The 23,748-nt window shown below is 37.3% G+C and overlaps 1 protein-coding gene across 1 annotated transcript in view; it reads right to left on the minus strand.

The window, feature by feature from the left end:
* SPHKAP (SPHK1 interactor, AKAP domain containing) overlaps positions 1–23,748 on the minus strand; it is a 145,102-nt gene that overhangs the window by 115,800 nt on the left and 5,554 nt on the right. The window contains exon 3 of the mRNA XM_058533432.1: positions 14,969–15,074. Coding sequence (XP_058389415.1) covers positions 14,969–15,074 — 106 coding nt within the window. The remainder of the gene's footprint in view (positions 1–14,968; positions 15,075–23,748) is intronic.

Here is a 23,748-nt window from a genome sequence, read left to right on the forward strand (position 1 = left end):
CTTTTCCTAAATATATTAAGAGCCAAATAAGCGAAGAGAATAAAAATGCAGGCTTCAATAAACCACTTAGCATCATATATTAAGCAATTTTAACCCGTGAACAGCTTTTGGTTTAATGGTTTAGACAAACCATTACAAAAAGAGGAATGCTGGAAAGAATATGTGTTTGAGAATTTAATGATTTTGAATTTATGAATATAGTACCCCTGCTGAGAGAGTCACTTTCTGAGGTAGGGAAAAGAGAGAAACTCACCAGGCTCTCAATGGTTCATTGATTTATCACTATTTTTAGTTGCAAGTTCACTTCTTTCAGAGGAAGAGCTAATAATGTACGTGCCGTGTGTTTACAAGTTTGAAACAATAGACATATTTTCGCTTAAAATTAACATTTAAACATTAACATTTGTCCTAAAAAATGAAGAAAGATCCTTTTGTTCTATTTACAGTTACTTTCCTTTTTATAGAGAGAACCAAGTTGCAGGAATTTAGCGTTGATATGGAATGGGGAGGGTGAAATAGACTCTTAGTAACCTGGACACAGCCCTAGATATTGCTGAGCAATGCCTTAAAATTAAAAAAAAAAAAAAGTAATTTAGATTGGAGAAGACAGTACCTTATGGTTAGTCACAGAGGTTTGGGGGCAGAACTGAAATTCTACCCCATCTCATCACTTACTGAGTGAACTTGGGCAAGTCATTTAACTTCCGTGGGACTTAGTTTTTGCATCTGTTACAGAAGGACAATTAAAGCCACTTCAGAAAGTTGCTCCAAGGCTCAAATAAGAAAATGTTTGCAAGGGGCTAACTTCTTAATAGAGCAGGCGACGGATACGTGATAGCTATTATTATGAGAATGCTGTAAAATTTAGACAATATGTTTCCCTTCTTAACGTTTTCTTGATCTTTGCACAATATATGACAATATCTCTTTATTTATTATTTGTGATGCACAATTCTTATTTTTCTCCTCCTGCTTCTCTGATCTCCTCCTTCGGTCAATATTTGGTCAACAAAGATTCATAGAGCTCTTTAAATGTTTGACATTGAGAATATTAAGATGAACAAAAATGACTGCTGCCCTTTTGGAAATTAAATTCTAACGGGGGAACAAGTACTCACAGGACCGTGGTAAAGAAGGCAGGTGCTTTGATCAACAGCAATCGGATCAGGTATCACTGAGGACAGAGTGGTTGGTTCTACATGCAAGAGTAGTGGCAAGAGACTGTGCACTTGACCAGAGTGTTGAAAGATGTGTCTGAGTTGTCTGGAACGTTGGGGGAGATGGGGAGGACAGGTCTCTCTTTCTAACTAGCTTCTCCTCCTCTGAAGCCCTAACTGGAGTATTTCCTCTAGTTCTGGCCTCAGTGCTGCTCTTTCCATTCCCGTCAATCATTTTCCCTGGAGAGCTCATTGAGTCTCAGGGCATTAATTACCACCTGGAAGGATGACTCACTGATCTACAGTTACGACTTTGACCTTTCTCTAAAGCGTGGCTTTCACATTTCTAACTGTCATTTATTATTCTCGGCTCTCCTGCTGTCACTTTGGACTCTGTGTCTAAACCCACACCCTCTCCTTCCCCAATTCTAGTTCCTAAAAGAAACCTCTTGCCCTGACTTCCCTACTTCAGTTAATGCAGAACACTTCTCCTAGTCACCCCGGCTTGAAACGTCTATGCCATCTGGGACAACTCTTTGTCTATTTCTAGTGTTATATTCTGCTCTTAAAAGTTTATTTTTTTCTTTAATTCACTGAACATTTGAGTGCATACCATGGTCTAATCTCTGAGTAATATAATAGTGAATAATGCAGAACTGGTCTCCATATTTATGGAACTTAAAATCTGGCATAGGAGCCAAACATAAGTAAAGGAACATTGAAATACACATTGAATTACAAATTAAGGGAGGTAGTATGAAAAAATTCAACATGGTGCAGTGACAGAGAATAGAGGGATGGGGATGATACATGGGAAGGGCTGTCAGGGGAGACCAGGCACCTACAGGGGCCCTAACAATTCATGATATAATTATCTCTCTCTTCCCCCCTTCTCCCTCACCCCTTGCCTCCCAAATCCACCGAGCTCGCTGAAACCAGAATAAGGGATAAGTGCCTAAGCTTTGAAGACAAACCTGGTTTCAAATTCCAATTTTTCGATTATTAACTGTACAACCTAAGGCAAGTCACTTAATGTCTTTGAGACTCAGTTTCCCCATCTACAAAATGAGCGCAGTGTTACCACTTGCCATGAGGGATTTTTAGTCGACATTAGAAATAATAAACGCACACAGTATCTGATCATTTTAGGTATTCAATAAATAATAGTTATTATTATGAATATATTACTGACATGATGTAATTCTCTCCCAAGATCTTAAACTCAATAGATTAATTGACCCAATAAACATTAGTGTTTTGTTTTCTAGTCCTATCAGAACCTGGGCTAGGCCCTGGGAAACAAAAAGGACAATGTTTGTAGTCGGCAAACCCAAAATTTTATGGGCTCATTGCTATGGCCTAGCAGTCAAGCCAGACCCTAATTCAGCAGACCGCCAATGTTTAGGATATTTCGCTATGCCCAATTTAGGTGTTTTCCAGGCTTTGTCTCCAATTATTTCCCTGCACATACCCTCTGGTATAATCCACCAGTTTGCAAAAGAGCTCCCCCTCAGAGTCTTTATGAAGCACATGGTTTTACCTATGTCTTTCCACATGCCCTCTGAACTTCGTTCATCAACGTTCTTCCCCAACCATCAAGATCTAATTGAAAGCGAGCTCTCTTCCCATAGCAAATGTTTTCTCTTCCCGTGAAATCTTCCTAATGAAAATAATATGTCTACCTTGGGATTTTGGAATGTGCTTGCATGCCTTTTCTTTCTCATGAGACGATATAAGTATTTATGAATATGCACTATCTTACTCAATTTATTGCCCACACTTATTTCCAGGCATTTAGTTGGTACTGAGCAACTGTTTGTTGTTTGGCACCAAAACTTCTTATATTTGATGAAATATAAACTTTATAATTTTCCTCTTCAATGATTTTGTTTCAGAAAGAAAAGTCATGTGATTTATTCAATATAAGGAAAATTTAAAAGTTAAATCTATGCACACAATGATATTTTATATTTCTGCAAGCTTTTCATTTCCCTCAAGGATTTTATGAAAAATGACAAAGAATTTTAATGTTGAGCGAGATCCCCATTTTCTAGTCCTATACAATCAAAACATTCTCACATTTCATTTACTGATAATTGTAACTATAAAGATGTAAAGTAGCCTCAAAGCTTTTACGACAGGGAATTTTCACACACAAAAACTGTATTTGTGTAATGCATGCACCATGATTAATGATGGAATACTGCTTAAAATTAACTGAATAATGTCATAAGAACAAGGAATTCGTTCTTCTTCAGAAGCACAGATTTATTCTTCCCCTTCAAACAGGTGGACTCAGAGAAGTAAGATGTGCTAGCTATTGAAACATTGATGCTCTCAGCTATCTGCAGGCTACATAGAACCTGGGATGGCCATTCCAGAGAAAATCCCCCTGGCCGGCTGCTTATGCAAGGATTCCAAACAAATATTATTTTTAAAATGTGTGTGATGATGTGGAAAATATTTGGAAGCACTATACAAAAGAATAAACCTTTAAAACGTGACACGAGATTTTCACGAATGTGGGTTGGAGATGAGAAAAGAAGAGGCAAGGGGAGCTATAGAATAAATGGAGTAAGAGAAGCCCACGGGAAGAGTCATACACATCATGCAGAGAGGAATCTCCAGGCTCCTCTGTTCTAGACTCTTTCTGGGAAACTCACTTAAATTTTTCTTACACAAGAAGACTGTAATGTGAGTGGGTCAATTAGATTTGCGTAGTGAGGTAAAGGTGTCCAAGAGCTGATTAGAAGGAAGGCAGGGAATAGTGAAGGCAACTACTCATCAGATAATACCACCTGTTTGCACTGGAATATAATGATGACATCTCTACTGCAGGTAACATTTTCTTCATAGAGACATCACACTCCTATAAAATTCACCCTTTTCTGTGTCAAGTGCTATGAGTTTTGAAAAACAGACGTAGTTGTACAACCATCATCTCAATCGAGATGTAGAACAACTATTCAGCTCCATCACCCCCCAAACTTCCTTCTGCTCCTTGTAGTCAAATACTTCCCAAGTCCCAGCCCCAGGCAGCCATTTATTTGATTTCTATTCCTAAAATTTTGCCTTTTCTAGAATGTCATGTGTATGGAATCATACAGTATGTAGCCTTTTGTGACCTGTTTCTTTCACTTAGCAGAATATGTTTGAGATTCATCTGTATTGTTGTTTATTAGTAGCTGGTTTCTTTCATTGCTGAGTGGTATTCCATTGTATGGATATACACAGATTTTCTTTTTAAAAAATCCATTTTACCAGTTGAGGTTTATTTGAGTTGTTTCTAGTTTTTGGTAAACGTGAATAAATCTGCTATGAACATGCCTACAAGCTTTTGTTTTGCTTCGGTGAGTACTCAGGAATGAGATTACAAGATAGTATGGGAACGTTATAAGAGATTGATAAACTGTCTTCTAAAGTGGATTTACCATTTTCCTTTCCCACCAGCAAGGTATGTGAGTCCAAGTTGCCTCACATCCTTGTCAGTACCTGATGGTGTCCGTTTTTGCTTTCAAATTAATTTCAGTCATTGTCCTAGGTGCATAGTGGTATTTCATCATGGTTTATTTATCTTTTAATTTTAAGATACTTTTTTCTTTTTAAGACTCTTTTAAAATTAAAATTTTAGTTTGGATTCCATATTGGCACAAACCATGCCCAAAAGCATTAAGCGGACTCTATCTTTGATGCTACCTTTGCAAAGCCATTTCTAAGAGAAGAGTAACATCCATATTAAGCGTTCATTCACTCATTCATTCATTCAACAACTGATTGAGTCCCTGCTGTTTTTACTAGGTGCTGCTTATTTAATTGGGCAATCAGTGGTGACCAAAACAAGAATAACAACAAAACAAACACAGTCTTGTTCTCATTCTAGTGGGAGAGGACAGACAAATTATATAAAAATTATATATATATATTAATTATATATGTATAAATTCTATATATAGAGAGAGAAAGAGAGTGTCAGATAATGGAAACTACTGTGAAGATAAACAAAGCCAGAGAAAGAGATAAAGAAATAAGAGATGCTATTTTGGAAAGGATTTTCTGGCCGGCCTCTCTCAGAGTGACCATGAGCGGAGAGCTGAATGAAGTGAGGTGTCAGCCACACAGCCACCTGAGTAAAGAGCATCCCAGGCAGAGATCATCAGCAAAAACAAAGGCTCAAAGCAGGAGTGTGCTTGTTGTATTTGAAGAACAGCAAAGAGACCATAATGGCTGGCACAGAGTGAGTGGCAGGGGAAGTGGTGGGAAAGAACTCTTATCTGTCAGTGAAAAGAAATCCATTGTCACTCTCGGCCAGATATTCTCTAACGTCTTGAAGCACTCTAAGATTCTACAAAAATCTTTCACTATAATATATTTTGGAACGTTTCATCACTGGCTTAAATAATGTTTAATTGCTAACTTAAATTTTTATAATAGCTTAAAAAGCTACCACACACACACACACACACACACACACACTGGACTAGAAGTCAGCAGATTTTGTGTAATTTTACTGAATTTCATGTTGATTTAATCTGTGCCTTAGCAAACTTCCCGAGAATTCTGTAGTCTTGTTTTCCATTCTGGGATATAAGACCTTTCCATTATTTCACAGGGAAATTGTAATGCTTATTTAAAGCACACTGAACTCCTAAGAAGAGACAAGGATACAAACTAGAGATAAAATCATGGTGTAGGAGAAAAAAAATTGGCATAGAACACTCAGTAGTTTAGTGTCAGTTTCTCACAAGGTTTAATTAAATGTTAAGATAACATTTTCCTTTTAATGATGATTCTACTGGCTGACTGCCTGAGTTCTTCTGTATTTAGCCTCCTTTGACAAAAAGGAGAAACTATTTCCAAAGCATGAATGAAAATGTTTGATTATTCATAGAACATATCTTTTAATATGGTTATCTGTTTGGCTGAATGTGAAGCATTCTTGTGTTATACTAGTGACACCTACTACAATTTAGAAATCTTGTAATTGATTATTAGAAAAGTATTGGAAAATAATGGCGTTCTTTTGAGGCCCTGGAACAAAACAATTCTCTATTATCAAGGAGGAGGAAAGAGCCTAGAAAGCATGAGCTCAAAGGCATCATTGGTTGGGAAGGTTGGGAAGGAAATGGTTAGCAGTGCATCTGCAATTCATTCTCTCTCTTTACTCTGGAGAGGGGTGGGAGGGAATACCCCCAGACCAGAAAGAAGGCGACATTATCTTACCTCATTATAAATATGCTAATGACCAACCTCCAAATAAACAGTGTTTTTATAGGAGGAGAGTCCTTATCTATGGAATGCTTTTAGCAATATGTACCTAGTCTAACTAAGCTTGCCTCTGGTAAGTAAGAATGAAATATATTGATTTATGGAGCATTCATCTCTGACAAATGTCACATATGGATGTAACTATCTGAGTAAAAAATGGAAATTTTTCATGAACAAAAAGGGCTCTCTTATTTGAAATTAACGTCCCCGTGTATGTAATTTAGAGATGTTTTGTATGTTAACCTAGGCCAGAGTGCACCCTAGTGTGGCAAAAAATTAACTAGTTGGCTTCAGCAACAGATTCAGATGTCTCCCTACTTTTCTTGTGTCACATAATTACTTGTATCCTGGAAACTACATTGTATTTCAATGTAGTTTGGTATTTGTAGTTGCCAGAATGGTATAAGAGCACAGAGGACAATTCAGAAGTGTCAAGCCATACTTGTTGATTTCTGCTATATTACACAGATGTCAGCTGGCTGAAGAATGCTTTGAAAGTTGATCAGAGCTTTTTCCATATGAAAGTAATAACAGAGTTTGAGGCTCAAATATAAAATGCAAGAGTCACAAAAACAGATATACTCAGGAAATGCAAATATACTACAACTTATGAGCAGTGAGCAATGGTTTAAACAGAATCAAATTAGATGCATAAATAAAGGCAGCTGATTAATTGCTATTTAATTGCTATTTAGAAGCAGTATAATGCTATAATGGTGAGATGATCAGTGAGGGGAATGTGATTTTTAATGTTAAGAGGAGCAAAATATAAGAAAAAACACACATGTAGGAAAATGTATGATATGCATCAGGGCCCATCATTGATTTTGGATGATTTTGTGTAGGTATGCATAGCCTAGGTGGTGCAGAACTTGCCACTGGTCAAAGGGACAGCGGATTTAAGGGCCATGTGTCACTTGAGTATTGGTGCATGCTTTTGGCCTTTGGCAATTGTAAGAAAGAGGCAATTCTCACTTCTTTCCTCTTTTCTTTTTTGGAAGAAGCTACTGGAAACAACTGCCTTTTAAGATGTATGCAGATGGACACATAATTTGCTCAGGGACACACCAGCTTCTTGGATGCTCTCCATCCTGGAGATTATGAGCCCTCATGTGGGTCTTTTAGGATGGGTCTTATTCTCAAATTGCAGAGACAAGCCTAGTAAATGTGGGCATACAGATGAGGGGGCTCATTCTCAGGGATTCATGAGCCAGATTTATCTCAAATTTATTTGAGTCATATCCTTCCTTCCTGCTCTGATACTGACAGAACTGAAAACTGGGCACTTTAATCAGAAGAGAAGCCTGGCAGGATACAGGATAGGTGGATGCTATTAGGACTGGTGGTGAACATAGTGTCTACTCCAGATCTCAAAGCTGGGAGGGTTTCTTAGATGGGGGACTAAAAGGAAGGAGAGACGGCCTTAAGGTTTGTGATAGGGAGCAGGGATGACAAGTCTTGTTTTACATACTCAAAGATAGAGAAGAGAATTTTGAATTCCAGATTAGATCTTTTAAAAATTTTAGACCTCTTTCATTTCTGGAGAGATATATTTAGTACATAATATAAAGAAGGTTGGGGTAATGACAAGAATTCACAAAAAGATCACTTGCCTAGTTCCAATACCGCAGCATCACCCTCAATTCCATAAAATATTCTAAGCTATTTTGGGTTTTCAGAGTCCTACTTTTTGGTTAAAAAAAAAAAAGAAAGACAGGAAAAGGCACAGCAAGATCCTTCCAGGAGTTCTTCACACATAGCAAAGAGGACGCTCAAGGAACTGAGCTGTAGAGAATAGAATAAGACTAGCATATTGGAATCTTAAACACCGTAGAGCAATTTTTGGAGGCAAGAGAGGTGAGGCGGAGCCCTGAATAGAAGTCTCCAAACATATTGACTTTGGAAGAAGAAGCTGAATCATATTCAAACTACAAAATAAGTCATAATTGATAGTTTTAAAGAAAGTTTCCCACATAGGATTACTGAATTGACATTTTCCAAAGAGTGAACTCGCCATGGAGCATATGTAGCCCCACCTCTCTGTTCATTGTGGACCAGCCTGCTCTAAAGGCAAGAGATGTTCAGCATTTTGACCTATTTTTTCTGAAGGCTGAGGAAATTAGTCCCCACCAGAGCCCTCATTATCTGCATTCTGGACTCAGGTCAACCATGGCCTCCTAGATGCCCGATGTGGCTCAGGGCATACAGAAGTTTCATCAGGCGGTCAGTGAAATGGCTCCCAGAGGGAATTTTGTGGCTGGCTCCTTAGATGCAACAGGGTTGAATTTGAACCCATGGACATCTTTCCCTAGCTCATCTCCTAGCTCCTCTTCTCAGTGACCTCAATGACACCACTACTCATGGATTAAATAGTCAGAGTTCATAGTTCTATTTAAGTCTCACTGCCATAGAATCCTACTGATACTGACTTCCATATGCATCTCACAGAGTTTCTTTTATTCTCCTCCCACTGCCTCTACTCAGATTCTGCCTGTCCTTTCCACTTCCCCATTCATACCAAGTATGACCCTCCTGGCATCCCAAATTCCAGTCACCCTTTGCTTTAAGAAATTCTCTTTAGAAACGCTGGATTAGCTTTCTTCAAATATCATTTTTAATAAGAAAATTCTCTATTGTTTTCTTTAAAATCTCCCTGTTTCTTCACCTAGCCATTTGACAAAATTTGGATAGGCCATTCTCTGGTATCAGAAGCTGGACCCGAAGACTGTCGCTAGGCTGCTTGATCACAAGAGAGGGTTTACACAGCAGTAAGTGGTTTATACTCCAGGGGGAAAGCCTAGTGTCTTTTTTCCGCAGAAAGGTGAATACGCTGAATTATGCTGACTTTTCTTTTAGTTTTATTTATTTATTTATATTTTTAAAAAGTCCTTCCTTCCTTCCTTTGAGAAAACAACTTCTACAAATACAGAATATTATAGCTATTTTACATTAGGTGCTTCCTGGGAGTACTATTGGGACTTTTGGCCAATAGCAATACAATTCTGACTAATAAAATTGTCTTTAGAGATATGGAATAGATTCTGAAAAAGCGTCCCAATTTGTACGCGTGTCTGCACACATTAATTGAATTGTTTTTTTTAATTACGTCATCAAAAAGATAAGAGCTTAGATGAAATTGTATTTTACAGAATAAGATGAAACACCAAGGGACATCCATTCTGTCATTCTTCAGATGTATCTGTGCCACTGTCGATAGCAAATTTAAGTCAGTTTAAAGGAGACCAGTCATGGCAAAGGATGCCTTGAAACTTCAAAGAGCTGATCAGATGTCATATTAAGATCAAACTCTGCCTCTGGGAACCTAAAGTGTTTTCAGTCTGCTGCCTTTGATAAGTCCAAGTTTAAGGCGGATTTAATTAACATGACATAAAAAGGGAAGAATATTTGGGGTGTTGATTTTTTTCCAACAATTCTTTCCTCACACAAATCCTATTCAGAGACTTAGTTCCGCTATGTCCCAAATAGCAAATCTTCAGTCCATGAAGTAAAGCAAGGATTGAAAATGTCCAGCTATTGTGGAAATATGACATTGATTATAATGCTTTCAAAGCAGAGGAAAATCTAACAGATATTCAACGTAATGAGGGGACATTGTATGCTCTGTTCAGATTAGTTTTTAAATTGTACTTAAATACATCTTGCCCTTGTGTAAAGATCACTTATTTGGAATCAACTAATATTTATTGAGCATCAGTTATGTGTGCCAAGGGCTTACAAAAACCTTTTTGTATGTAATCAATGTACCAACCCTAAGACATGAGTCAGAGGAGTTACATCACTGGCCTAGGATCACACAGTAAGAAGAGTAACCTGGGATCTAACTCAGGTCTTTGGATTCCACGTCCAGGGTTTGTTACACGACATTCCACTGCCGGCCTAGAGATGATAGATTATGATTTATTATAAAGAGAATATAAATACCTTTCACTTAGTGTTTAACAGATATAAAAGGATAATATTTATAATCATTTAGCTCATTTAATGGAAAATCCCTACGATTCAGTTTAACAATGTATTAATGTTAATAATGTATTAAACAATGTGGTTGTATTTGTCTTATAAGAAGGACTGGTCCATCAGCCAATGTCCATGTGAGATACGATTCAAGAGATATGAAGCTAGGGTCCACTCTCCACCAGCAACTCTTTCTCTCTCATTTTTTTCCTGCAATATTTTGAAATTCCATCATTTTAAATGCATTATTTTGGAGAATCACATTGTATACATTAAAACATCCCCTGGGTTTGATGCTCATTAGATTAGTGTGACAGAGTTAGCTTACATTCCAACTTGGATAGAATAATAATGTCTGCTTGAAACTTCATGATGAGTAGAATTCTGAAGTCATGTCCAGGTTCAATAGACTCAATGATCAATGTCAGTTAAGTTGGGGGGAGGTGGGCAATAGTACTAGTTCTGAAGTAGAAGTAGTTAAGTAAAAACAGATTTTATTTGTCACAACTACATTAAGCTGTGCAACCACTAACACCTCAGTGTGAATTTATCCGATAATTTCCCTGATACTTAGGAAAAGGAGAGCAGGGAGAAAAAGGATAATTCTGAAGCTAGAGCTAGGCTAACCATTTAACTTATTGTGCATACCAGAGCACTTTAGACAGCAAAAGGGAGTCTATCAACAAAACGCTGGGACAATATATGTAAACTGTGACTGGGTGGTGTGGTTACCTCTGGGCAAAGGAAATCTCTCACTGACAAAAATATATGTTAAGGAGTTCCTCCTTCAAATAAGGCTACCAAATGCTAAGTCTTCCTGATGCTAAGGCTCTTTCTCAGCTGTGGACTCCAGTGACCATGTTTCCGCAACAGCAAAGAGGAACTACAGCAACTGCATCTGGGTAGGAGTCCTGGAAGCCTTAGGGATTCACTGTGAAGCACATGAAAGGGATTCAGTGAATCTGCAATTTTTCAGAGTCTGCTTATCCAACTAATGCATTATCTTCTGGATTCTTATTTTATTTCTTCCACCAGTTAATTTAACAATATGTCAGTTATGATAAAAAGGTTTCATGGGGAAGAAGATGAAGCTATTACATGAAATGAGTTTGAGGAATTACCAATAGATTCAATTATTCATGTTACTCTTATTGAAGTTTGATTGACTGCAAAGAATGGTGATTCAGCTGGACAGCCTTGCTATATTTAGGATAGAGCTGTCTTTGCCTCTCGTACAGAACGTACATTATAGGTGCATTTATGAGCATATAGATCTTCCCTTCTCCAGTCCCATTATCTGTGATTAACAATGTTTTATTAAAAAATTGATCAATAATCACTTAAATCAGCTTGCAGTAATATATAATAATAAAATAAAGGCATGCATCATTCAATATTCAGTGTCTTTTTATTGAGGGCCTATGTTCTAGATACAAAGAAGAGAACATTGGGGAGCTACTCTTTTGAAGGGAAGGAAAACAATTACAAATTGTGTATGACGTGGCATATATGGCTACTAAACTGTCTTTAAATGCAATTATCATGTAAGCTTAAGAGACTATTTGAAATGAAAGGAATGCACTATGATTATTAGAAAAATATTAACAGTACACAAAGATGTTGACCTCTCTTGCATTAATTTGTAACATCCCTTCCCAAATTTGGTTGAATATTCTCTTCACTCATTCAAATCTTGATCATACTTCAAAGTCCAAATTAAGATCCTCTTCTCTTTCTGAAGGTTGTTACCTATTGCAAGTCCAGGGTCTCTTAGCTATTAATGCTCATAACACTTTTTCACCTAATTGATACTATCTTGAAATATTACTGTATAGTTATCTTATATAATTATTTAACTTGTGAATGATTGTTTGACTTTTCACATGAGAAACCTGTATTATCTCCCAAACTAGATTGTAAATTCTTCAAGAGTGGGGGTCATTTATGATCTATCCTTGTATCTGTCTCCAAGATCTAACAGAATTTTGAATGTATTCAGTTTGGACAATACAAAATTGCCTACGTTGTGGAGGCTGGCCCAGTGGTGTAATGGTTAAGTTTGCGCTCTCCGCTTCAGCAACCCAGGGTTCGCAGGTTTGGATCCCGGGTGTGGACCTACGCACTGCTAATCAAGCCATGCCGTGGCAGGAGTGCCACATATAAAGTAGAGGAAGATGGGCATGCATGTTAGCCCAGGGCCAATCTTCCTCAGCAGAAAAAAAAAAAAAGAAGAGGATTGGCAACAGATGCTAGCTCAGGGCTAATCTTCCTCAAAAAATAATTGCCTACATTACATAATTATTGATTCATTAAAAAAGGCAGTTTCAGGCCAGCGCTGAAGGACTAGTGGTCAAAGTGTGGCGTGCTCTGCTTTGGCGACCCCGGTTCAGTTCTCGGGTGCCGGAACCACTTGTCTGTCAGAAGCCATGCTGTGGCAGAGGTGTCTCATGTAGAAGAACTAGAAAGACCTATAACTAGAATACACAACTATGTATGGGGGTTTGGGGAGGAAAAAAAAAGAGAGAGGAAGATTGGCAACAGATGTCAGCTCAGGGCGAATCTTTCCCAGCAAAAAAAAAAAAAAGAAAAGAAAGGCTGTTTCATACGTTCAACCTACTAATAGTTGTTCTACAAATAATTGTGGAATGAGTGAGATTATATTTAAAACTTTAAATTCGTATATATGTGTATAGATATAGATATATATGCATAGATAGATAGATAAATAGATAGATGAAGTCATTTAGAATAGATGATTGAGTTTTGGTTTTAGTTTTTTTGAGTAGACATCCAGTCCTAAACAGCTCTCTTAGTTCAGTAACTTCCAGACATGATTTTTAAAGAAATGAACATGCCCACATCTTTTCCAGAGAAATAACTGTAGCTAAGATAACAGAACATAAAGTACCAACTCTCTCAGCATGGTAATGCCAACATTGAATTATTTCCTGGCACTGTATACTTGTTGATAAAATTATTCTGTAGAATAATATTGGTAATAAGTAATCTTTATTTTGAGTGTTTATGATATGCCAGGTACTGTTCTAAACATTTCACATCTACTAACTCAGTGAATCCTCGCCTCGACCTGTGAAGTAGACAGTATTATCATCTTCTTTTTTCAGATGAGCAAACTGAGACATGAAGAGGTAAAGTAATTTTTTCGAGACCACACAACCAGCAGTGACAGAACTGGCTCTCAAATTCAGGTAGTCTGGCTTCAATACTTCTTTTAAATACCACACAGACTCTAATCTTTAGGAATAGAATTATCTAAAAATTAGAATAAATTAAAAATAATTTATCCTTATGAAATGTATAGCATTTGGTGAAGACTTTATAATTTGGAATTACAGAGTTGGATAGATCATACCTCGGGCTTGGAGACCTGCAGTTTTAGCTCTTTTTATAAGTAACTCATAATCATTTTGGATTATAGTGCCTCAGTTTCCTGTATTAAAAATTGGAATTTATAGCACTGATTTTTCAATAGAAACTTTATTAGAGGAGAAAGAATAGATTATATAACACTTGATAATAAGCGCCCTTAATTAGACAGGTTTATTTTTATATTTATTTATTAATGTACGCATGTAAGTACTTTTGTAAAGTTATGTTTAACGAGGCTTTTCTATGATTAATATATCTTTTTTAATACAGATATTTGTCAATTTCTTTGGTACTTGAAAACTATATGGAAATCACACAAGCAGAGAATAAATAAGGCTGCTTAACTGGGTACAGTAATCAATAAATCAATATACATATGTGCACACATACATATACAATATGTATAGTAACAGAACTTGTCTTAAATTATATCTATAAGTATTTTTTATAATTTAAAATTTCTTAACAATAAATGAAATAATCCAATGTGATTTCCTTTAAGTTTGGATGAGAAGAAACACATTTTCCTCTGGAATTTCGCATGAAATAATAACAAAAGCATTAGGTGAAGAATTGGATGTTTTGCTTTAAGTTTCTGGGCCTCAAGCTGCATTGGCTGGAAAAACGTGGTTGTTAAATTAGATGATTTTATATTGTTCAAATGACAACTTTCTGCAAGTGTCTGAAAGCAAGATTTGTGTATCAGTTCTAAACTCTATACTCCAGGAAATGCAGTTCTGTTTCTCCTAATAAATAAGGCAACATATCCTTCTCTTTAAGAAAATATCAAAATGAGAACAGCCGCAAATTTTTCTCTGTTACAGACTTAGGAGCTTAGTATAGAAGGTGTGACATTCAAAACCTATGAAGATTTTTCTGAAAGGAGATCCCAGGAGCTAAGTTTGGGAAGAGGTAGTGAGAAGAGGTTGGAGTTGAGGTGGAATAGCACTGGGGGTTTATAATTTTCAAGTCATACCTTTCTGAACTGCTTGAGTTCTCTGATTATTTCCATTAAGTACATTTTTTAATGTCATCAGGGGTTATCCGGGCAAGCAAATTGTGAACCATTTTGTTGTTTGTTTTTGCTGTTGTTTCTGCTTTAGAAAAAGTGCTTGAAAAGTTGAACTAAGCTAGTGTTCAAGGGCAATCGGTGAGAAGAGAGCGGTGCTGGGTAAGGTTACCTTCTTACATGCCGTGATGGAGCCACCCAGGTTGCTTCCCGAGCTGCCGCTGGCGCTGCCCTGCTGCGGTGCCGAAACCTCATACATCAGTGGTGACTCCGAGTTGCTGTTTGTGCCCCAAAACACAAAAGAGAACACATTCCAGTGAGTCATGTCCATATTCAGGAAGGAAGAAGCACAATGCAGTTTATCAAAAATCATCTTTTCAGATTGCACTGAGTGCTGCAAATCCTCCTGCTGACACTGATATTTCTTTGTTGGCTTCACTTTTGTTAATTGGTGGAACTGCTATGAGCTATTCTATTGTGAACATAAAACTGCAACCCAATGACTTCCACGCTGCTTAGATGGACAGAATGCATCTGCCTGACTTTGAGCACTGTTAACATCTGTTCTTAAGCCAGCAGTGTTAAAACCCCAATAACGCTTCTCAGTTGCCACTCTTTAATTTCACTTGGCCAAAATCAACACATAAAAAAATACTCATCGTATTTTTTAAAATGAGGGAAAAACATCATTTTAATCAGGAGGCAGGATGGTACCATGAAAAGAACATGGGCTTCAGAAAATGCAGATCATCTCTTATCTTTGTGGCTAGAGGCAGTATCTTAACTTCTTTGCCTCTAAAATTCTAGGCTTATATTCCTTCCCCCAGCTCTGTGAAATCTTGGTGGGCTTGAATATATATAGGGCTGTATAAATATTTTAAAAGATTTAAAATTACTTCTACATCCTCAAGACATGATAAAAATTGAAATAGTTATCCAACCTGCTTTTCATGATATGACTGGAGCTTTTAAATTGAGCCTAACTTAAATACAACAAGCCGTCTAAATCTTAAGGATTTCTAAATATTTCTCTTCTGAAAATATGAAAATTCGGAATGTAAAAAACATACTGATATCTTAAGGCTACACATTTTACTTTTGTTGTTGTTGACCCCCACAGAACATGTATAATTCATTAAAATACATTTTTTAGAGTACAATCTAATGATTCTTTAGGTAATTATCAACCCACCATATACAATTTTTCTCTTAAATGAAGCACTAAATAAAAGATTGGTTAAATAAACAATGTATTTCTAATTAATATATAACCCCCATATCTTAAGTTCTAAATTAGTCAATTTTCACTACATTGCAATTAGCCATAAGTCAAAAGTGCATGAATGTAGTCTGTTAGCATTTCCACTATTAATTACTATAAATGATATATTTTTTTAAATGACTGCTGATGGTGCTATGTAACAGATTACAGATTTGGGTAAAAATTACAGAGAATAATTGAAGTAAAATCTGTTTTGTTTTAAATTTTCATATATTATCTTCTGAGTAATTGCCACCTTGAGGACTAGAATGAGCCAAATTTAAATGAAAGGATAACACTCATGTCATTGTTGCTTAACCAGGAAAAGGTAACGGAAGGAAGGAAGGAAAGGAAAAAGGAAGGGAGGGAGGGGGGGAAGGGGGAAGGCATTTGGTCCCAGATCATGGCTATAAGTCCCTAGCTTCTTACTGCCCAGGTTCTCTGGGTCTATCTCTTCACTTACAAAAGAATGTTTGGAGTAAATTCTGTAATCTTTCCTAGCTCTAGAAGTCACTTACAAAGTATCATGGAGATCCTGAGTTTTCAGCCCTATTCTTACATGTTTCCCACAATATGGGCCCATAACTTTTTATGCTGCCATTTACATGTGACTCTAACTCAAACCCAACTGCTGATGTCCCCTGAATGCTTTCTTGGCCATAGGACAGTTTGACTTGTACCTAAATGTCAAACAGGTATCATTGTTATGTTCCAACTCATTTACATGTAGAAGATAATACCATAGACCAAGCTAACTTTGGTCTGCAGTAAATTGGCCCATGAGCCAAAGAAATCATATATTTTCCTTCTAGGAACCAGTAAAGGCTCTGTGTGCAGAAGTTCAGGAAGACAGGCTGAAGTGTCCACACAGCCATGCGTACTGTTGCTACTGTGTGCCTTAGGCGGCTCTGGTGAGCTAGTGGATCACTTCCATCTAGGCCATCCCAGGACTTATGTCCAGTGTTAGGACATCTCCCATGTCTCTTTACAGGATTAGCGATCCTGAGAGTGGAAAGTAGGCAGGCTGAGAAGTAAGATTGAGACAGACCCAACCAATATAAAATAGTAGAAACAGAGCTTCAATAATCTCTGATCACTCTAGAGGAGAATCACATCTAACTTGGGGAGAGTTAAGTCCAACATCAGGGAGTAATGCGATCATAGAAAAAAGTAAAAGATCACCCATGGAATTCCTTGTTTTCCCATAAAGCACTTTGTATATGACTGCAAGTAGACAAGGTGCTGTAGTAATTTCTGCGCACAAAATAATTTAAGAACTGCTGAACTGGTCTAGCGGAAGAAAGAAACAATAAGTCTACCCACATATATCTTGATATGAAAGCCCGTCTGCCTTTAAGATGATTGTGAGATCCTAGTTGGAAAGGAAGATGAGAAAAGGAATTTGAAAGTGTTGCTTGCCTGCAGGGCTCACTCCATTCGTTCTAATGCTAAGCCTGTATAGCTTTAATTAAAAAAACAATTAAATATATATGTATATATATTTGTTTATTGTTGTAAGAATTAAACGAGGCAGTAGAGTCACACAGTGGGACTAAAATCAGTGCATTACTTGACAGCAAGTGTGATGCAACCCCAGGGCACCAATATTCAAACCAAATGCATCTTCTAGTCTCCAGAAAAACATTACAAATCCATTTAACAAAGCCTAATAACCAAACCTATGTGTAGAGAGGCTTAACTTCTGAACCCCGTGACATAGGTGTGAATTTCCAGTAGGTGACTTGACAACACAGCCCAATCTGTTCCTATGCCTTTGGGATGGAGATGGAGTTTTTAGAGTATTTGCAAAGATGCTGTCCTTGGTTCTGGACAAGCAGAACATTGGCTGCTGCAGGACCAGGCAGAGATGGCAGCGAGACAAAACTCATGCATTTATTAAAATGAGTTCAAACTGACATTAAGAGAACTGCTGCCAAGGTACAGTACAGCCTTAAAACTTGCTTCTAACGGATAAATCTGCAAGTTCTTCCCTAGGATATTTTCTTTGGTTTTGACAAGTGTTGACAATATTTATTATTGTCATGGTTTCATGCTGAAACTGCTAAATGTGTTTCAATGAGGAGGTAGATCAAGGTAAGAAAGAAGGTATAAAAGCCGAATTTGAAGTACTGACTTTAAAAATATTATGGGAAGAGAAGCAGGCTCCCTTATAGAAAAGTGTCATATATGAAGGAGGTACAGAGTTGCCTCCACACTGCAATCATTAATGATTCATGTGGAATGAATAAGTAGGTTACCATCAGCAGTGAAAATGGCTTAAGGAATATTCAGTTATTTCCCCAGAGAGAGAAATGTCCAGGGCCTGGATCAAGTTGTCTATATGCTGCTACTCAAAGTTTGGTCTGTGAATCAACAGCATGGATACCACCTGGGAGCTTGTTAAAAAGCAAGGAACTCAGATCCCTCTCTAGAACTACTGAATCAGCATCTGCATTTTCACATTAAACTAAGGTGACGCATATGCCCATTCAAGTTTGAGAGGCACTTATCCAGCATATTGAATTAAATACACATTCTCATTTGCCCTTGGGCCTTTGCACACGATGTTACTTCTTTTAGGAACACCCTTCTCAGGCCCTCCTGGATAATTCCTACTCTATCCTTTGGGTCTCCACTTATAAATCACCTCTCGCAACACCCTCCTACCCTCTCTCTGCCAAGCAGGCTGCTACTCCTCTCTAACGTACCTCCAATGCCCCATGCACACACAAATACACTTACACTCTCATCTCTCCCTCACCCCCATGTTCCCATCCTCACTCCAACCCAAGAAGTGAGATTGACACTCTCCTCATGTGTTCCAACAGCACGTGGAACCAGATCCCGTTATAGCAGTTGTCAAAATGGTATATAATTTTGTAATATTTGTCTGTCTGCCCCTTTAGGTTGTAAGTACTGAAAGAGCAGGGACCCCTAAGAAGCTAGGACAGTACCAGGCAAGGATGGATGCTCAATTAGTATTTACTAACATTGTTTGCTCTTATCTTTCTGAGCATCCTGGTTGACCTCAAAAGATTACGCACAAAAGAGTGTTTAAATTCAATGCTCAATTTTCTGCAATGGTGACAGATGGGGAGATAAGCCACATCTGAGAAGATAATTTAAAGAATTTCCCAGGAGAGTTCTAATGAAAAGGGATCCTACTGCAATTGTTGCTAAAGAGTCAAGTAAACACAGTATAAAGTTAAACAATTTTAACAGATTCTAAAAGATAAGATTTGATCTTATCTTCTCCCCCACTTAAAGAATGCTTTTCAGTAAAATGTAGTAATTACCATTGGTTTGATTGTTTCCATGCTATTAAGGATATCTACTCTTGAGCTTTATACTATATCTTTTAATCTCAACACTGGAAAAAAATAATAAACACATCTATCAGAAGAGATCTTAAGCAAGGAATTGTGTTGCCTTCCTTAAAATCAATTTAATGACATGCCACAGCCAAGAATTTAGAAGATGTTAAAATACACCTCCATGTGATTCAAAATGAAAGTTTGCTAAAGTGAATGTCCTTAGTTTACTCTCACCCAAAGGGATTAACTTGTTACATGAAGCTCAGGAGTTTAGGTCAGTCTTTCAAGAACTCATTTGCTTTTGGAGCCATAAAAGACTCCAAATAGCCAAAGCAATCTTGAGGAAGAAGAACAAAGCTGGAGGCATCATGATCCCTGATTTCAAACTATGTTACAAAGCTATCGTAATTAAACAGTGTGGTATTGGCATAAAAACCAACACATAGATCAATGGAACAGAATAGAAAGCCCAGAAATAAACCCATGTATATATGGTCAATTAATTTACAGCAAAGGAGCCAAGAATATGCAATGGGAAAGGACAGTCTTTTCAATAAATTGTTTGGGATAACTGGGCAGTCACTTGCAAAAGAATGAAACTGAACCTCTATCTTACACCACACACAAAAATTAACTCAAAATGGACTAAAGACTTGAATGTAAGATCTGATACCATAAAACTCCTAGAAGAAAACCTAGGTCATAAGCTCCTTGACATAGGTCTTGACAATGAGTTTTTGAATCTGACACCAAAAGCAAAAGCAACAAAAGCAAAAATAAACAAATGGCACTACACCAAACTAAAAAGCTTCTGCACAGCAAATGAAACCATCGACGAAATGAAAAGGCAACCTATGGTATGGGAGAAAATATTTGCAAATCATATATCTGATAAGGGGCTAATATCCAAAATCTATAAAGAACTCATACAACTCAATAGCAAAAAAACCAAACAATCCAACTAAAAAATAGGCAGAAAATTTGAATAGACATTTTTCTACAGAAGACATACAGGTGGCCAACAGGTACATAAAAAGATACTCTACATCATTGATCATCAGGGAAATGCAAATCAAAACCACAAAGAGATTTCACTTCACGCCTGTCAGAATGGCTATTATCAAAAAGACAGCAAATAAGTGTTGGCGAGGATGTGGAGAAAAAGGGAACCTTGTGTACTGTTGGTGGGAATGTAAATTGGTGCAGCCACTATGGAAAACAATATGGAGCTTCCTAAAAAAAATTAAAAATAGAACGAACATATGATCCAGCTGGGTATTTATCCAAAGAAAATGAAAATACTAACTCGAAAAGAAATATGTACCGCCCTCCATGTTCATTGCAGCATTATTTACAATAGCCAAGATATGGAAACAACCAAAGTGTCCATTGATGAATGAATGGGGAAAGAAATTGTGGTTTATATATATAATGGAATATTTAATATGGATGGATGAATAGTGAATTCCGGACTTTTTGATCTCCTGGACCAGTAAAATAGCAATAACAACAACAATAACATTATGAAGTGGAAACGTTTTATTTTCCCAGATAAGGACATTTAAAAAAAATACCTTACTACCTCTGCTCTCACTATCAAAGAAAGGACATTGTAACAATGTAACAAATTATGATATATTATCTAAGAATGAAGGATATTTCTTTTTGAGAAAAGACAATTGACAATTTCACTATCATTTTTGTCCTCAGGATCCGTGAAAATGTTGCAGACCTAAGTTTGTGCACTTTTGTGAGGTACTGTTAAATGACAATGAAGAGACTATAAACAGGTCATTCACGATTAATCATAAAACAAGTGGCTCCTTCTTAGCAGAAAGAATGGCCTCAAATTAGCTATACTCTAACTCAATCTTTTTTTTTTTTAGATTATTTATTTATTTATTTCCCTCCCCTCACCAAAGCCCCAGTAGATAGTTGTATGTCATAGCTGCACATCCTTCTAGTTGCTGTATGTGGGACGCGGCCTCAGCATGGCCGGAGAAGCGGTGCGTCGGTGCGCGCCCAGGATCCGAACCCGGGCCACCAGCAGCGGAGCGCGAGCACTTAACCGCTAAGCCACGGGGCCGGCCCCCCTAATTCAATCTCGATTGTTTAAAATAAAAGATACACAGAAAGACATGATTATAACGTTGTTACTTCATTTGAGATGTTATTTGTACACACCAATAGCTGGTAATTTCCCTATTTGAAGGACTTGTGCTGAAATCTTTTATCCTGAAAAAGTATATTGAATATTGTTCAATAAAGACTTTTTCATTCAGGCAACTCCCAAATCTATCAGATATGTCCAGTGAAACAATCTTCTGTGTCAGATGCTGTGCTTTGCAAATCCATATATTATCTTTAAGTAAATAGGTGACAGACAATAATGTCCTCATGAATTTAATCACTGCTGTAGGTTATTAGCTTTGGACCTTAAAAAGCTGTTTCACAATCTCAGGCTTCACCAAGACTCCAAGAAATAGTTTTGCAACTATAATTCCTTGTTCAGAAAAGAGGATCAAGCAAGAGAGCACGATAACTTAGCATTTTTTTTCCTTTTGTTAATGAGGGTTCGGGGGAAATTTTCGAAAACGTATGTCCTACAAGGGATATGTGCAAAAATATTATTTTAACGTCAGGCAAAAAGTACATACATCTGTTGCTAAATTAGTGCTGCATGAATATGTATTTATACAGGAAGACCATTAGATGCTTGCTGTTGAAATACTTATCCCTAAGTGCTTTATCACTAAAAAAGTTTTAGGTGTATATTTGTTTGGATGGTCAAAATACATTATGTATGTCACTGCATTTTGCTGCATCGAGACTTTAGTTTAGATATATTCAGAATATATTTTACAGTAACCACCTCAGCTCCCAACTATTTCTGTTCTTTCATCAAACCACCTAGGCAAATGCCTCACGCTGTTATACAATCTTCTGCATATTACTTCTAAAACAATTACCATCGCTTAATGCATAGCAGGTGCTTAGCGCTCTATGAAGTATTTTACATAGACATTTAACCATACTCCTTTTACAGATGAGAAATCAAGGACTATAGGTTAGCATACAATTCAAGTTTATATCACTGGTGAATAACTGATCTGAGATTTGACCTGCTTCTCTTAGCACTATACCATGTTCTTTTCCACTGTGACCTCAAATATTCCTTCTAATCCTTTGCTTGTATGACCATGACATCTAAATGAGTTCTAATGTGGCCAAATTCCAGTGCTTTGGCATTTGGGAAGCTAATGTTCAAGTGTTACTCCACCACTTACAAGCTGGATGGAATTGGACACGCTACTCAAACCTCTCTAAACCTTAGTTTCCTCATCTGTAAAATGCAGATTATAATAGAAGCTTTGTCATGGAACTGTTCTGGTGGTTAAATGGGGTTATTCTTGTAAAGCAGTAGCATAGTGCTGGCATAGGGGAAGCGTTTAATATGAAATTGAGAAATGATACCACATTATTAAAGCCCTCAAAATGTATTTATTCGTAAGAGTCTCCTTATTAGGTTTTCAGCACATTTTGTTATTAAATTAAACATAATGTATGCAGACCTTTTGAATAAATGCATAAATACTTGTTTTAGTGATATTTCTCTTTTCTGTTCTCAGGCCTGGGTTTCTAAAATACATATAGTAAAAATTTCCATACTTACGCTGACTCTCGACTACTACCATGAGATTATAAAATGAAGAATAATTAAGACTTTTTTCAAGTTCAAGAACACAGAGACTTCATTCAATTAGTCTAAAGCTTTACAAAGATGTGGCCCGTTTTGGCACACAGTTTTATATCTGTCAACACGGAAAAATATCCAGATAATTGAAGCAAAGCCCTAAAGCTTACAAAAGAGTAATCTGACATTGGTGAAAATCTGAATTGAAATTGTTTCTAGAGAAAAGTATTTGTGTTGCTAAAATGCCACTTTAATTGAAAAAAATTTACTAAGATTATTTTGTAAGGCATTTTATATATTTTTCATCTGTGTTCCTGTTTGCCCTCTTAATTTGCTTGGCAAATCCTTTCTTCCAGAGATATTGAGAGTTACACTTCCATGGAGTCCCCACTTCAGTTACCAGAAACATCACATCGTGGAACTGAATTAAACAACTGGAGCGGGGGACCGGCCCCGTAGCGTAGTGGTTAAGTGCGCCGCTCTGCTGCTGGCGGCTCGGGGTTCGGATCCCGGGTGCGCACCGACGTGCTGCTTGTCAGGCCACGCTGTGGCGGCGTCCCATATAAAGCAGAGGAAGATGGGTACCATGTTAGCCCAGGGCCAGTCTTCCCCAGCAAAAAGAGGAGGATTGGCATGGATGTTAGCTCAGGGCTCATCTTCCTCAGAAAACAAACAAACAAACA

The sequence above is a fragment of the Diceros bicornis genome, chromosome 37, assembly GCF_020826845.1.
Source record: "Diceros bicornis minor isolate mBicDic1 chromosome 37, mDicBic1.mat.cur, whole genome shotgun sequence".
NCBI classification, from domain to species: Eukaryota; Metazoa; Chordata; class Mammalia; order Perissodactyla; family Rhinocerotidae; genus Diceros; species Diceros bicornis.